The 15,729-nt window shown below is 42.3% G+C and overlaps 1 protein-coding gene across 5 annotated transcripts in view; it reads left to right on the forward strand.

Moving 5' to 3' along the window:
• Positions 1–15,729, forward strand: part of LMO1 (LIM domain only 1) — a 63,891-nt gene that overhangs the window by 36,694 nt on the left and 11,468 nt on the right. For all 5 annotated transcript variants that reach the window (XM_061462979.1, XM_061462975.1, XM_061462978.1 and 2 more), the window contains one exon: positions 9,119–9,332. In XM_061462979.1, the coding sequence (XP_061318963.1) occupies positions 9,119–9,332 (214 nt within the window). The remainder of the gene's footprint in view (positions 1–9,118; positions 9,333–15,729) is intronic.

The raw sequence follows: 15,729 nt of genomic DNA on the forward strand, positions 1-15,729 counted from the left end.
ATATTGTAAAAGATCAGTGTTTTCATGGGTGAGTAGTAATTACTGAGTAATGGCTTAAAACATTTCCTGAAGGAACATAAAGCTGTTTTTAAAAGTTAAGAGTACATTAAAAGGATTACCATGTAGATTTGATTTTTAGATAACACTAAAATGGATCCCAAATGGACTTATGAAAAGGGATGCTATCTCTTTAATGGAAAGTGCATGGTCTGACAGCTCAGCATGCAAATGGTCCTGCAAAAGACTGTCTGTTGTGTTTTTTCCTTTCAATAGGAAGAGAAGGAAATAGCTCCCCTTGCCCTTCTTCTTTCAACTTTTAATAGCAGATGGGTTAGTCTGGTTTTGCTAGGAAGGAAAAGAGGCTAGGTTTGGGGAATAACTGCATCTTTCTGAATCACTCAGGAGGTGTATTTCACGACTTCTAGAAGGTCAGCAGCAATTGTATCTCTTACATGGGTTGCATTAAGTAGATAGAGTGCTTCTGAATTCTCTCTAAAGCTGCATCTTTACTTGTCTCTTGGAAATGAAAAAATATGCAAATAAACTACAGTCCTTGTATATTTATTGTATTTATCTTGTGCAGGGCATGAGCATCAATGCTTGGCTTTGCAGCAAATTTGGAGGGCAGCAGGAGAGGCTGTTATTTTCATACTACAACAACTTGCAATCACTATAGTGTTTGCTATTAGAGAGTTGCCAGCACAACTTTCTGGTGATTGATGGTGTGAAATATGCTTTTGGCCTGAGTAGGATTTCTTCTAGAAACGTTTAAAAGAGTATATTCATATTTCATTAAATACAGAGCACTAGGATTCCAAATTCTTTTGTGGTATTGCACCAATTATTATAGGCTCCAAAAGTCTTGAGAAATTTCTGTAAGCCTGTGAAAGCTTTAGATTGGATAGTCATCATTGCCTGCATTAAGGCTTGTGACAGATTGCTTCATCAGTGTACACAGAGCAGAACATCAAATGGCCATTTGGCAGTGGGCACTGAAATTCTATTAAGGTTGCCGAAGCTTAGGTTGACATTGTATATGTCTGCAAAGAGGCAGAAGAAAAGATGATGGTTATGAGCATGCAATGATATAGTTCTATTCTCCTTTAAATATTCACATATATAGCAGAACAAATCCGTCAGGGTGATGTTAATGTTTCACTGCTAAACCTGAGCTCTGCTACATCACACATCTTTGCCTATGTCTTGAATACTCAGTAGTAATATGTTAAACAGTGCATTTTAACTGGAAAATGAGAATTGTGTAGTATTACAGGTGTACCTGGAAAGAATTTACTTGAGTTTTTACTTCCTAACACTCTTTGGCATTTTAAACTTGACACAGGGTCTTTCTGTTTCATTTTCTTTCCTTTTTGGAAAAGGGAGGGATGGAAAACTCCCTGTAATTTAAAATCAGAAAATAACTTATTCTTAAATGAGCTGAAAAGTAAGGGATGAGTTCTTACCTTTGTGATCATTTGACTCAGAGACTATTCTCCCATTGGTTTGCTTTGACACCCAAACCCCCTGAACATAAATCTTTTGAGCTTAGTGTCTTTTCAGTGGTCACCTACAAGTTGGTGGAATATTGAGGAATATGGGGCTAATTCCAGGCTACTCATCCATAATAATGGTTTTCCTCATCTATGATGTTCTTATACTACTGGAAAGGTGGTTTGAGGGTAGTCCATTGTGAGATGTTTTTGTAGTACAGCCACTGGAGGAGAGAACTGGCCACCTAAAATCAGAACCTTTGCTAGGCTATAGGGTGCTAAATTGTGACTGGTTGAGAAAACTTGATCAGAATGTTCTCAGACTAGGTTGAAGGTGGAAGAAATACTGTGTCTTTTTACTGTTCCCAGGGCTTCAAACAGTAAAAATGGATTTTACTGAAACACTGCATGTGCTAAGAATAAGCTTTGGACATATGCCAATTATGAGCAATTAAAGCTCAAACAAGCATATTTTATGAGCACTGGGAAAATGCTGCTTACCAGAATGATTTGTAGAAACTGTTTTGCAGCAACAATTATTATGGTTTGTGTTTAGTCCTGCTGCCATGTGTTCCTTTATAGCTACAGGTTGTCCTCTGGTAAAAGCAACTCTGTAATAGGGAGAGTCTTAAAGCAGGTAATGGCAGACTCAAAACTTTTGGGAAATTAAAATCTAGATTCTAACTCTAAACCTTATGTGCTGAATCAGGACCTATGTTACTACAGATTCAAATGATGTGAATGATTATTTTTTGATATCTTGGTTTATCTGAGTAAATGCCTCGAAAACAGTCTCTGCATGTGAGATTGGAGGGTGTTTTAAGCCACTCGTTAAGCTTTGGGTTACTTTTAGGCAGCTGAAACTGCCAGGGGACGCAAGACTCTAAAATGTGTTTCTCTAAAGTTTGTTCTGAACTGTAGGGTAAAAATATTGCTGTGTTACTGGGAGCCGGACTATCGCATAGTTGAAATAGAAGTACTGATCAAAATGATGTTTCTCCTACTAACTGCCCTCTCCAACCACTTTTTTTGTCACGCTTGGGAAATCTGTTCAGTAATGATTCAGAAGAGAGAATACCACAAATAAATTACTAGAGCCACTGTAAAGATCACCTGCTGTATATTGCAGCATGAAACTGAAAAATGAGAAGATTGTTGTGACCCATTGAATAATTCTGATGAATGATCTAAGTCTTGTTCATAAGCTTTTAGCAGCAAGTACTCGGTGTTCTAAATGTAATGTTTTAATTGGATATACAGATGATACGATGAGTTTTCACCCTGCTGGCTGTAATTCTTCAGATGAAATTCTTGGTGAGGATGCCCGAGACAGTGTACTCTCAGTTCAGTGGAAGTGCATGGTTTAACTTGTTTCACAGGGTGTAATATTCATAGAAGGTGAGTAATAGAATACTGGGAAAGCAAAGTGAGTTTCTTTTTAAGGGAATAAAATTCACTGCATCTCTTTGGCAATGACTGTCTGCATTTACTTAAATGGGTGATGCAGGACTGTAATGCTTTTAAATGATATCAGATCCTCTGATGAAAGACATAAGACTGCAGCTTATTTATTGTGATGAGACAGAAGTTAATAAGATTACTCCTACTCTTCAGTTACTTTTTCATCTTTTACAGCCAAATGCTGGGGATTTTGTTAGCAAGCAAAAGGAGGTCAGCTCATTTTAAAGAGTGTTGATGCTAGAAATAAACATTTTTTTCCCTCAAGTGGAACTCTGAAACCTATGCTCAATTTCCCAACTGCCAAAAATCAGTCTTCACAGCGGAACTGCTTCTAGCGCTGGAATGGTGCATCCCTACAATAATCACTTACATAAATTAAGAAAATGAAGTGTAATAATTGGGGTTTTTGGCAGAGAGGCTGTTCAAGACATAGGTAGGAAACAATTTGTGGTAGAGAATAAAAACATTATTCCAGTACTATGTTGTGAAAGGTGCCATACAACTGCACAGGGAGCACAGTACTGGAGTGGTTGTCACAAACCTTTCAGAGAGTAGATGCATTTTGTGTGTGTGCAGTTATTTGCTTTGTTGTTGTGCAAGCTTTTATGGTGAAAGTACCTAATCTGAGGAAAAAGTTTGGTTTTTTTTTTAAACACCAAAAAAGTAATCCAGAAAACCCCATCGAAAAACTTGCAGAGGGAAAGAGTTAAAGCCATCTGCCTGAAAGCACTGTGTAAAACATACACACAATGTTGGGGAAATAAGCCAATTATGTGTGCTTCACAGGAGGTGGGGGACTGACCTTTGTGTATAATTAGTTCTTTTATTTAAAGCAAAGATTTTGAATAGAATAACTAATTAGCTGTCATAAATGGCAAATTGAAGATTTTGGCCAGATTCCTTGGGGAGTGTGGGAGGACGTCCCTCCTCCCAGCCCGTGCTGTATGCTCTGGCTCTCCTCCTCATTAGGGTTGTTTTTAGTCCTCTGCAGTGGTAATGAGGAGTGCAGTGGCGGCACTTCTCAGGGCCCCCTTAACAAGGCATGAAATGCAGGTGGAGGAGAACCACCTTCAGCTCCTTCCGCTCGCACTCTGCACGTGTGGATATAAGCAGAGGGCTTGGGTGGGAGAAAGGGAGGCCAAGGGGGGCCTGAAAAGTCCGGGTGATATCACCTGTGTTTTCTGCTCTGGACTTGACTGTATAAAACACAGGCAAGCTGCAAAGCCTCGAGGCATGTATCATTAGCTAGCAGTCCCCCATTACTCTTTCAGACCAATTAACCTTTAGAGTTGCATTAAAGAAATTACGTGGTGAACTTCTATGCTTTCAGAGGGGTCCAGTAGCTCTCTTGCAGACCAGAGCACTGTGAAGCTGTACGCCATAGGACCACTGCAGATAACTGTTATTTAAAAGGTCTACCATTTATAAAAAGTTCCCAGGCTCTCTTGGAAACGAGGCTTTATGAACAGAGCCCTTAGAGGAACTGCAGCTGATTGCCATGTGAATAGAAATATCAGTAAAATGGCTTGGAAAAATGGAGAGGTGTACTTAGTGGACACTTGTGTTACAAAGCCAGCTGAATAATTTTACAGAAAGACCCTGACTGAGAAGATACAGGCTGATTAAAGCTTGTTTGTCTGACTGTGAATAGAGGTAAAGTTTAGATTACTCACTACAATAACGGCCTCTTTAGACACAGCCATAAATTTCAGTATGTCCAGAGGTGGTGTCTATAATTTTTTAATGTGCATTGGAGCTCCGAGCACTCAGAACAGGTTTTGTTTTGTATTTACCAGCAGCAAGTCTATTAAGTTGTAAAGGGCAAAGAAGGAACTGTAGGTAGCCAAAAATAGCAAGGCTTCATCTACTGCTTCTAAGAAAAGCTAGCAATATGGATGGCTAGCAACAGAAGAGGAGAGAGCAACTTGATGGTACTTTCAAAATTTGGCAATCAAATAGCATTGAGTACTGTGTTCAGCTCTGGGACCCCCAACACAAAAAGTACATGGACCTGCTTTAGTGGATCCAGAGGAGGGCAACAAGGATGATCAGAGGACTGGAGCACCTCTGCTATGGAGACGGGCTTAGAGAGGTGGGCTTGTTCAGCCTGGAGAAGACAAGGTTCTGTGGAGACCTTAGAGCAGCTTCCAGTGCCTAAAGGGGACCCGAAAGAAATCTGGAGAGGGACTTCTTACAAGGGCATATAGTGACAGATCAAGGGGTAATGGCTTTGAACTGAAAGAGGGGAGATTTATATAAGATATTAGGAAGAAAATCTTCCCTGTGAGAGTGGTGAGGCACTGGCACAGGTTTCCCAGGGAAGCTGTGTCCGCCCCATCCCTGGAAGTGTTCAAGGCCAGGTTGGGCAAGGCTTTGAGCAACCTGGTCTCGTGGAAAGCATCCCTGCCCATGGCAGGGGGGCTGGGACTGGATGACCTTTAAGGTCCCTTCCAACCCAAACCATTCTGTGATTCTGTGATTCCCTTTGTGATCACATATTGAAACAGATGAGTGTTCAGATGTTACTTTTTCTACTTCTGCAACACTACTTCTCATTTCCTAATCCTCACCGACACAGCACACATGGAATTTGCCAGTGGTGAGTCCTTTGTTTCTTGACAGCCTGCTTAGATGTTATGTGCCTTTGATCAAATGGAACTAGGTACCTTAGCATTTTTTTGTGAGAACTGGGGAAAAATCTACATTGAGAAATGAAGCAGCATCCCAGTCTTATGGTCTTACAGTGTGGAAATTTCCCAACAGAAAGATCTTTCCAGGTGGTTGCTGCCTGCAAAGCCCAGGCAGAAACCACCTGGTTGGGGTTTGCTGGAAGCAAGGCAGGAGGAGGAAAGTAGGGTTTGGTGTTTGCTGTGTCCTCTTTGTGCAAGCCTCTCTCGATGGAAAGGGTTAAGCTTCTGTGATGCTGCTCTCTTGTTGCTTGGAAATGATGTGGCAGGCATTGGAGGAACCTTGCTGATCAAGTTTGGCAGTTTCTGAAATTTTGTTTCACGCCTTGCCTGCTGTGTCACCTCACCAGCTAATTGCAGCTGCAACTTTCTGTAGTGGCGTGTGTGCTCCGTGCAGACCGGTTGGTTGGGATGTCAGAGGGAAGCCTCACAGCCCAAAATGTAATTTCAAAACACTGAACCTGACCAGCAGAGGCTGACCTTGCTCGTTATTATCTGAGTGGGAATAGCAGCTTTGAACATTATATGATCTCTGAAATGGTACCTTTTTTTTCATTAGAAAGCCCCCTGCTGAACACTGACCAAATATATAGCTCTTTTCCTTGCTTAAGGTACTGTTTAAAAATATATGTATCTGTTCCTTTGCTAGTTATTAGAATAAAATCAAAGTGTTACGTTCCCCTTATTCATGGAAGCCTCTCATAAAACAATGGTGTGCTTGCATTCATGAGGAACTGAGATGGCTGTGGTGAGCGAGGGCTTCCAGGGCCACAGATGGAACAAGAATCACTGCTACAGCCAGCCCACAGCTGTACAGGTCAGCTTGCCACCTCAGCAGACCCTCCTGACCTGCCATCTTGCCCTTACTGATCACACCAACCTCTCCTAATGGTACTGCAAGGGTTTCATATCTAGGCAACTGCCCTTGTGCTTGACCATGCTGCTATTACAGTGGACCCCTCACTCCACATGGGGGCAGCTGTAATTCTGGATGTGCACTGGTTTCAAAGGCACTCAAGGGTCTTGGGAAGTCCCATCCAGCTGAAGATCTTGTATTTCTGAATCACAGAGGTAATCTCAAACCCCACCTATGCAGCAGTTCTCTTGAAAGGGGGTTTAAGGCGCTCTGGTTGTCTAGAATCTGCATTTTGAAATCCACAGCTGCTCCAGATGCAGGATCCTCAAGTTACCTAGCTGAACCTTGCAAAACCATTGTATGATGACCCTCCTAGTAAGAAATCCTCTTCTGCCTTTAAGGATACGCAGTTCACATTTAGAGAGGCTGTTTTGGGGGTGGGTAGTGATTCACTGGTGTCTAGTCCTATCTTAAAGTATAATTTGCACGTCAAGGTCTTAGTTTTCATAGGGGTGAACTATTTTCTTTCATCACTGACGCTGTATCTCACACAGTTTGCAAATGCAAATACATGCATTCACCCTTTCCTGCCTCAGAATAAGCCAGTATCTTCTCACGATGTGCTGTTTTCCTGGCATGGAGTTGGAGAGAGCACAGATTGAAGGCTTTAGGTTTTCTGAAAAAGATATCACTCAAAAAGTGAAGCTTCTCTTTGCTCCTGAAGTGTACCTTAAAAATAAATAAATAAATAGAGTGTTTCTGTGCCCAGAACCACAGAGTTACTTCCCTTGTTCTTATAAGAAACTGTCACCAGGATCACAGGACTTGTGCGGTCTGACCCCCAGCACCTTCAGTACATAACACTTGTGACACCTCCCTGTCTTTTCTCTCTTTCCAAATGTGTGGGTGTTTTTCTGTGGCCGTGTATGTAGAATTTCTCTCAGAAGCGTTATGAGTTGCATATGTGACAGTCAAACAGAGATTTAAGTTTTCACTTAATTATCGCATATTTGTTGCTGGCATCAGAAGTTTGCTTGTATTGACTTTGCAAGTGGGTTTTGAGTGTGCCGCAGCAAAACGCAGGGGGCTCTTTAAGCCTCCAGAGTTTTTGAATGTTACTTGACCTGTCTCTGCGCTGCTGAGACCACTTTGATAAGAAATGGATCAATACCTCGCTGTTTGTGTAGAGGTGTCTTAAGTGCTATTGTCGTCTGCTTGAAGCTCTGACAAAGCAATTATTACTGTAGGAGTGGTGGGTTTTACATGTGCCACTGTCAGGTCACCCTGGCTTTTAAGAAAAGCAGCAAATGTCACTTATTACGGTGGCACTGACTCAGTCCTCTCTGGTTAAGGACTGTTAATAATTCCATTATCAAGCTGCTACTTTCCAGGACAACCAACGCTTCTTACAGAGATGGTGGCTTCACTTGTGCATAAGTATATAACCAGTAACACCTGCTACTATAGACAGTGTTCCCTCTCCTCTGTATTGGTTATGCCCACAGCATGCTTGTTACAGGCCCAGCATTGTCATTTTTAGTGATTGACAGTAGTAAAATAAAAATCAAGGTTCTAGAGAAAATGGGATTCCGTCATTTCAGTGAGTTTGCGTATTCTTTCCTCATCTTCTGTCCCCTTCCTCCCTACAGTACATCCTTGTTAATTTTTCCACCTTGCCTGTTGATTCCATAAAATCCTTCCCTACCTCCCTCTTAAACTGATAAGGGCAAGAGTTCTCGCAGGCATGCAAGTGCTCACCATGGGAGGCACTACCTGCTTGGAGGAGAGGAAGTAGCTGGAGACAGCAGTGGACAGCAGGAAGGTGGGCACAGCAAGTCTGCTCCAGCCTAGTGACTTCAGCCCTGTCACCACCTCGCACCTAGCGCATGTTTGCTTTGCAGTCTTAGCAGGGGTTTCCAGGGAGGAAAAACCTGGCTTTTTACTACCTTCTCCAGTGGTACAAGAGAAGGTATTGTTTTGTTTAAGGAGCATGGCTTCACTAGTGGTAGTGGGGCACTAGCTGGGTTATTCTAAGCGATCCTCACGGGCTTTTGAATGACATTTCTTTTAGAACAGCCTCTGGGCTGTTCTTGCTCTCACTGAGGCCTCTATGACCCTTAGATTTCACAAGAGAGGAAAAACAGTGGCGTGCCACATCTTTTTATATCCACTCCTCTCCTTTCCCCATCAAGCTTGATCCATCCAAGATGCTGGACTGGGGGTACATACTGTGATAGCCCTTCTGATCTTCGTAATTGCCTGTGGCAGGTAATTAACCACACAAGGGTACTGGTAATGAGGGAAAAAGCAAATGTTGAAATTGCACTTAGTTTATTCTCCTGCAAGATGCTAATTAAAAAAAAAAAAGTATGGTGCTTTGTGTCAGTCCTACCCTTAGGGGAAAAAAGGGCTGCGTTCCTGTTGTACTCCCACTTAACCTGCAACAGCATATGAACTTTAAATTCCTTTGACTATCAGCTTCTTGTAGCGTGAACTCCTTGTAATGAAACCAACAGCAGTGTTTGCTCACAGATCTACCTATAGCTCACATAGCTACCTGAAATGCAGGCAACCTCTTCAAGCTGTTTGGATATCTTCTAAAGAAATGCTTTGTTTGCATGCAGGTGTGCCAATGTTATCTGTACAACCCAAAGGGAAGCAGAAGGGCTGTGCTGGCTGCAACCGGAAGATCAAGGACCGGTACCTGCTGAAGGCTCTGGATAAGTATTGGCATGAAGATTGTCTAAAGTGCGCCTGCTGTGACTGTCGTCTTGGAGAGGTTGGATCAACTCTTTACACAAAAGCAAATCTCATTCTTTGCCGCAGAGATTACCTGAGGTAAACAGAGGAACGTACTGTGGGCTCTTCCCAAAGCCTCTGAGTGTGCTGCCAACTGTCTTTCTAAACCTCTACTATGAAAACACGTACTTGTGCATGGTCAGCCCTGTCCAGAAGTGGCTGGAGTTTCTTCCTCTGTCTAAGCAGGCTTCTTATTTGCACTTAATGTATTTTGTAGCCAGGGAGGTTGAATCCTATTTTTAGGATAAAGGTAAAAGGAAGAAGGCATGACTTAACTGTTTATTATTATGACCCAGAAAGAACAAACAATGCTTGCTGAAAAACTTAGGAAAAGACTGTTAATTCTTCTTGCATACCTTTGATGTTACACTTCTGTATACTGACTGAGGCCTGACCAAACATTTACCTTTTCTATGATAGCTTTTAGATAGATTTCTAGTGCTTGTATTGAGTAAGGTTCCTCCCAAGGGGCTCTTGTCTCTTCACTAAGTAAACAGAGCAAAAGACTCCAAAATTGCAGATCAACTTCAAAAATTTTTTTATGCATGGGGAAGTCTGCAGAAACCATCACTAACTTTGAGTTAGAACTGCCCTGTCAGTGTGTGTCTGCAGTATGTAACAACACATGGCATTTTTTGCCTGGTGTGTGTGAGGTTTTGTACAAAATACTGCATATAAATGCAAATGGATTTTGATAATGGATTTTGGTTTTCCTGTGGAAGAATGTACTTAATTCCAGCTAATGTTCATATTTTCTTTTTTTTTTTTTTTTTAACCTGAAGCACTGATAGCATTTCCTACGCAACCTCAGCCAGCAAACACACCTGAAGCAAAACAAAAAAAGCCCAGTTTTAAGACAGGGAGGTAAAATGTCATCTAACCTTGCAGTCCCAGTGATCAGATGCTTCAAGTGTTTCAATATAAAACACATCTCTGAATATATTTCATAAGTATTTTCTTAGTAAACTTGAACAAACAAGTTTATCCTTGTAAAGATGAGATATTCAGCACTGAGTCAAATAGAAGAAAAGTCTATTAGTGCCATGTGGGAGCTGCCACCTTGCCTTTCAGCCAGGCAGCGTACAAGAGCATCCTGCCCATGTGAGGGGTTTTGCTCCTGTTTGAGATGAAATTCTCCAGGGCAGACATGAAATGTCTCAGCTGAAATTCTGCCACACAGGCAGCAGTTGCCGTCCATACCTGCTTAGGTGGGATGCAAAACATAAGTGAGGAGTAGCTTGGATAAGGGTGGAACAATTCTGAGGGCGAACAAACAGGATAAGCAGTCTTTGGAAAGGTCGAAACAATGCAGTGAGGCGTTAACTATCTTCACTATCATGAAATAATTTTTGTACCTTGCTCAAGTGTGGGTATTTACTAATGCTACAGGTCACTTGTTGTAGAAGTATCCTTAACCCTGTCTGTGCTAAGCTGAAAACCCTGAGCTTCAGAAAGTTCTTCAACAACAGATTTCTAACCCTAAATTAGAATTTTGGTTCTTCACTGACCCTCCTTCAGTTCAGCTGTCCTCTTTTTGTGTTGTGGACATAATTCTGACATGTCAATGAAGAATATAACAGTTCTTGATCTCTTGTGAAGGATTGCATAGTTTCTTTTCATCATAGTATCACAATTGGGCCATGCAAGGTTCTAATCACAAGGACCCCAAAATCTCTCAGATTTTCTTCCAGGAATAGTCTTTCTCCCAGAAAGCATAAGCTGCTTTAGTTTCTGGAGTGTTTCTTTATCTTGTTTGTACCTTTTTTTAATTTATCTTGTTTGCACCCAGCTTGCCAAGCAATCCAGGTCTCTCCATCAGTCATCGTCCTCTTCATTATTTATCACTTCTCTAAACTTGTCATTTGTGCACTTGATAAACAGTGTGGTGTTTGTTTGGGTTTGATGGTGTCCTGGGTTCAGCAGTAGCAGTCATTTTTCTCCTTCTTGGTAGCTGGTGCAGTGCAGTGTTTTGACTTTCGGCCTGGGAACAGAGCTGATAGCGATGTTTTGGTTTGGCCAAGGACTTTGTGAGCCTCATGCTCTGCCAGGGAGGAGGGGATGCTGGGAGGAAGCAGAGACAGGACACCTGACCCAAACTGACCAAAGAGGTATTCCATACCACAGCATGTCATGCCCAGGATGTGACTGGGAGTTAGCCGGAAGGGCTGGGGGACTGCGGGGTTGGAGGAGGTAACGGTCAGTGCTTGGTCGGGTTGGGGGGGGCGAGTTATCAATCGGCTGGTGCTGAGGTGTTGTATTCTCTTCCCTTGTTATTTCCTTTATCATTATTACTATTGGTAGTAGCAGTAGTGATCTGTGTTATACCTTAGTTACTAAACTGTTCTTATCTCAACCTGTGGGAGTTGCATTCTTTTTGATTCTCCTCTCTGTCCCTCTGGGAGTAGAGGGAGGGCAAGAAGGGGGGGAAGTGAGTGAACAAGCTGCCTGACAGGTTTTAAACCACGACAGATGGGATTTTGTTTAATCTGACCTGAAAGATAGATATTCAGTGTTATTCTGCATGTTACAGAGCCCTACTAGAAATACTAATCTGGGAAGTGATTCCCATTCACATTTGCTTTTTGGGACCTAAGAGCTACCCCTCGTTTTGTCTGTTTAATAAGCACTGTATTGATTTTTGTTTGTTTTAGTTTCATAGCAAAAATAACGGGTGACATCAAATCAGACACTTTAAAGGGCTGAAGGAGAGCAGTATTGATGCTGTTAAACTTAGACAGAACTTTTTATTACTGCACTTGTAGAGCATTTCTTTCCTTGGTTTGTCCCGACAGTGCTGCTTTAAGGTAGGAAAGCTGAATCTGTGATCTTCTCACTGATCTCTAGGTGGCCCGACTTTCTGGGCCACACCAGAACCCCGTGCTAGAGATGGGAAAGAGGCCAGGAGTGGTAGACCCCAGGAAACATTTGAGAAGAGAGAGCAACTCACAACATAAAACATGGAAGGCAATAGTTTGGGCTAGTGTTTGCCCATGTCCATACAGCTTCTGTCACAGCAAGCAGTTAAGCATGGTCTCTGAAACAAACCTGTTCTAGCCCCTCTGCCTCCATTTGTTGGGTTAGAATAGTCCCTGGCTCACCAAGAGGGAAGTCTGTTGCTATTTGTGCAGCATGATTAAATTGTGGAGGGAAGACTTATGTGGGCTTTACTTCAAATATTTGTTCTCTATCTGAGTTTAGTCCATTATAGCAGCTTTGTCCACTAGAAATATTTCTTACTTGTTTTTGTTGGAAAGAACAATGTAACTTTACAGCTATGGCGTTTTGTGTTCTTGCTAATAAATAAATTTAGCTTTACAGTATGTTTGGGTGGGTTCTGCTAAACTCCTGGGTTCTGTTCTCCTGATGCTAAGGAACCCTTTCAGGTTAGGAGTAAGCGCATTGCTATGCAATCCCATATTTTATGGAAGTATAAAGCTATGGTTTTACTTTAAAGCATCTTCTGTTGCCTTCTACACATAATATTTCTTTCTCAATTTTAACTATTAATTCTATTAACAGAAGGAGTTAAAGTTGCCATTACCATTTCTCTACTTATTGTTCACTCCTGTTAATTTGAATTTTTCTTCTTGGAGACTTACACATTCTCATCATTATATAATGCCTTCACTTTAATACTTTTAGAGCCCCTATCCACATCTCTTTTTTTCCTTATTAAACAACTCACGGTATTTGTTCTAGTAGTCAAATTTTAGTAGAATTCATTCCTAAAAATAAGTTTTCATACTTCACACTTTACTTGCACCAGAAAGGGAGCACTTTACCTGGAGGACGGTCAAAGGAATTTATTGTTGGCCACTTCCTCTATAAGCATTTGAATAAGAACAGGGTTAATATCACACTAGTATTTAATAGGTCAGCCATCATGTGAAAATTGAAAAGCTAGACTGATTCTGCACCCATAACTGTAAATTTATGCATCTTTTATATCTGAAGCCCAAAAGGAATATTGCTGTGTAATGACCAGGAGAAAAAAAAAATTGGTGTTTCATGATGTCTTTGTAAACTGATGTTTCTTTCAATTTGGCTGTGAGCTGATTGTGTCATTTGGGAATATGTGCTCCATTACCTGGTAAGATGTGCCTTCTCCCATCTAGCAGCCTGTAGCAGGCCTGTTCCTGCCCACAGCTCCAAAGACCTAGCCATTACCACTCACCACCAGGATCCACTTGCCTCATCATTGGACAGGCAGCAATGTGTAGGTGCTTACCTATAGACAAAAAGGGCTCCTGGATTATTTTGGGCAGCTTAGAAATTCAGCTGAAGTTGTTGCCAATTTACAGGTCTGGGATCCTCCTTGTGCCACCCCTCCTGCAGGTAGGTGCTGTTGGGCTGCAGCCACTGCAGGGACTGGGGACAGGGATGAACTTCTGGACTTCTACCATTGGCGTGGGGCAGAGTGCTGGGATGGGAGGGTGGCTGGCTCCTGCCCCGCTGTGCCAGTGTTGCTTTGGAGCCAGCTTTGTCTGCAGCACTGACAGCATGGTGGGCTTCTGGCCACATGCGCTGGTCCACAGTGGGTTTTTAGAAGAAGTCTTTCAAGCGTGTTTCAGGAGCTGGTAGCAGACCATAGCCTGATCATTTGTTTCAAAAGATAAACTGTCGTCATTGCTTGTGAAGGAACATTTGTTAACCTTCACATTTCATAAAACACTTTCTTGCTCATTTTTTAATCATGAAAGATGAAATTGGATCTCGAGTTGTTATCCTTGCGGTATCACCTCAGTCTCCAGCTGTGTCTAGATGTATCTTTCGATACATTTCTTCTGAGCAAATAGATTTACCATTTGTTTCATAATCACAGTTCTAGCATTCCTACCTCTAATTATTTTTGATAAGCAAATGCTATTGAAGAAGCCGCTTCTGGGACTTAGCAGCTTAGCATGCAGCTTGGATGGCTCCTCGCAGCCCCCACGCAGCACTATGTGTTTGTTCCTGGGCATAATTAAACATTCACCAAGCTCCGGTTCACAGGGACGGTTTGGGTGTTACATCAGGATTTCCCGTGAGGAGCTGACAACTTAAATTTCACTGCGGAGTGCTGATGACGAACGTGATTTTTCCTTTTTACTCAGCATGGTGCCATAGCACAAGCAAAGGCGAGTCAGGATCTCTATGACAGGAGCAGATCTGTCACTTCTGCATGCTTGATATGCTGGTGGTGTGAAGGTTTTTCATCATGTAAACTGATTAGGGCTTTAATTAGACTCCAAAGAAAACTCCAAACCTGTATTAAAAAATGATGGTGAATCAGTAAGAGAGAAGGGCTTCTTGGAGAGCCCTAATGCTGTTCACAATGGATTTCATGGAAATTCTTTTTATCTAACTTCCCACATTTTGATCAGTCCCATGACCTGAGTGCAGTGTTGGTGCCTCTGGTGGGTGGATTGATCAGCCCTGTGTACCTTGTCTGAGGGACAGAGAGGTCCCAGCAGGACTGCCATCCCCTGGCACTGGCACCCCTCAGTGCTGCTTGTATCACGAAAGCTTGAACTCCACCTGTAGCAGCTGCTATTCCAAATGAGTCACATGCCCAGTACTGAGCTTTCCAGTTGTTGGATACTGTTTTTTGCTCTGCCCCAGCAGGTTCATTCTGTTAGCCCTTCAGATGAAGTGTTCTGTGTCTGGCAGATGTGCAGGGTTTAGTTTTGGTGTGGGACATGAAAAGCATTCTTGCCCAAACACAGGCACCGTGCTCTCTGGCATATGAGGATGCAGGCAAATGCCCTCCTTCTGATGGGCTTCCCCAAGTCAGTAACAAAGGTCCTAAACCAAGGCATTAAATCACAGCTGGATGCGTAAGCACAAGTCTTCAGGAACTGAGAAGTGCATGCCCATGCCACAGCTAGCAGAATTCAAGGTAATCTACCAGAGACATCACTAATACTCTTGAGTGTAGCTCTAGCTTGTGGAAGCTGGGATTCTTTTCCACCAGAGGAGAGTAGTGTGCATGCACGCACCGAGAGCATGCCCTGCTTGCTTTTCAAGGGACATGTTTAGCATGGGCAGGAGAGGTATACATGCAGTGTAGCTGAACCAATGGTGTCTGCTCAGAGCCTAAAACGTTGCTAAATTGAAGTCCTGTTCTTGCATCACAACAGGGAGTGTCTTGCATGCTGTGTAGGATACCCTCACTTCTACCTCACTTCTACACTTTACAGATTAAGGAGGATTAATTAGACTGAAAATACAGTGTGTCTTGGCAGAATTGCTGTGCTTTCTGATGTTAAAGTACAGATTATTTTTTCTTTTTGCATAGTAGCTGGTCCAGGAGTTTCTCATGGCGTATGCTTTTCAGGATAAACAAGCGATGTTTGGCTTGTTCATTTGCTTTTTCTAACCTCTTTTTCCTTCTCCACAACCTCCCAGTGAAGTAGAAAGCTTGTGGGGGGTAATTCAGCCTGGCTGTAGTATACTA

The sequence above is a fragment of the Pezoporus flaviventris genome, unplaced genomic scaffold (genome assembly GCF_033815535.1).
Source record: "Pezoporus flaviventris isolate CSIRO_AGI_PZ_B2104156 unplaced genomic scaffold, CSIRO_AGI_Pfla_v1 ptg000036l, whole genome shotgun sequence".
NCBI classification, from domain to species: domain Eukaryota; kingdom Metazoa; phylum Chordata; class Aves; order Psittaciformes; family Psittacidae; genus Pezoporus; species Pezoporus flaviventris.